The sequence below is a fragment of the Cetorhinus maximus genome, chromosome 27 (genome assembly GCF_964194155.1).
Source record: "Cetorhinus maximus chromosome 27, sCetMax3.hap1.1, whole genome shotgun sequence".
NCBI lineage: Eukaryota > Metazoa > Chordata > Chondrichthyes > Lamniformes > Cetorhinidae > Cetorhinus > Cetorhinus maximus.
In genome coordinates, this window is record NC_135905.1 from 10,435,159 (window position 1) to 10,436,069 (window position 911).

General features: G+C 49.9%; 1 protein-coding gene across 1 annotated transcript; it reads left to right on the forward strand.

The window, feature by feature from the left end:
* The first annotated feature begins 215 nt into the window (after positions 1–215).
* On the forward strand, positions 216–602 carry LOC144668486 (histone H2A-like). The gene has a single exon (XM_078530517.1). The coding sequence runs from the start codon at positions 216–218 to the stop codon at positions 600–602; it is 387 nt and encodes a 128-aa protein (XP_078386643.1).
* Positions 603–911: the final 309 nt, after the last annotated feature.

A 911-nucleotide genomic window follows, 5' to 3' on the forward strand; every position in this document is an offset into this window, starting at 1 on the left:
GGAAATGTAGTGATTGGAGCTGCCTAGTACTGCCATCTCACAGGGTAACAGCATGTGTGTCTCCCTTCAAAGCGCAGCACTGATGGAACATAAGAGGCAATACCAAGCTAGAACAACCCCCAGGGTTTCAATCAGCAGTAGTTCCTTGTCAGAAGCTGGCTGCCATGATTAATAGCCACTTCACCCTGAAGATTTATGGCAGGAGTGACAGCAAGATGTCTGGTCGCGGTAAAACCGAAGGCAAAAGGTGCGCCAAGGCCAAGACTGGCTCCTCCAGAGCCGGTCTCCAGTTCCTTGTCAGCCGTATCCACCGGCTGCCGTGCAAAGGTCACTATGCCAAGCATGTCAGGGCCGGAGCCCTCATCTACTTGGCCGCCGTCCTCGAGACCCTGGCGGCCAAGATCCTCGAGCTGGCCAGCAACGCAGCGCGAGACAAGAAGACCCACATCATCCCCCGCCACCTGCAGCTCACCATCCACAATGACGAGGAGCTCAACAAGCTACTGGGAGAGGTCACCATAGCCCAGGGTGAGGTCCTGCCCAACATCCAGGCCATGCTGCTGCCCAAGAAAACCAGCCACCCTTGCAAGGTTTATACCTGAAGGGGTGAGATTGGAGAAAGTCCTATTTTCTGGCACAAGCTGTCAACCACTTGTTGTAATAGGTTGTACCTTCAGAATTACTAGAACAGGTGAAAAATTGGCATTTTTAAAATTCTTTCATGGTACGTGAGTGGCACTGGCAAGGCCATCATCTGTTGCCTGTTCGTGTATGTGTAGTACCCAAGAGAAGTAAAATACAGTATTAGGAAAGAGTAGGTTGGTTTATTTTTACTTTGAACTTGGTTGTAACAAAATAGAAAATGTCAGACTTAGTGATTCATGAAGGTTAGCCGTTCATTAGCTGTTCCC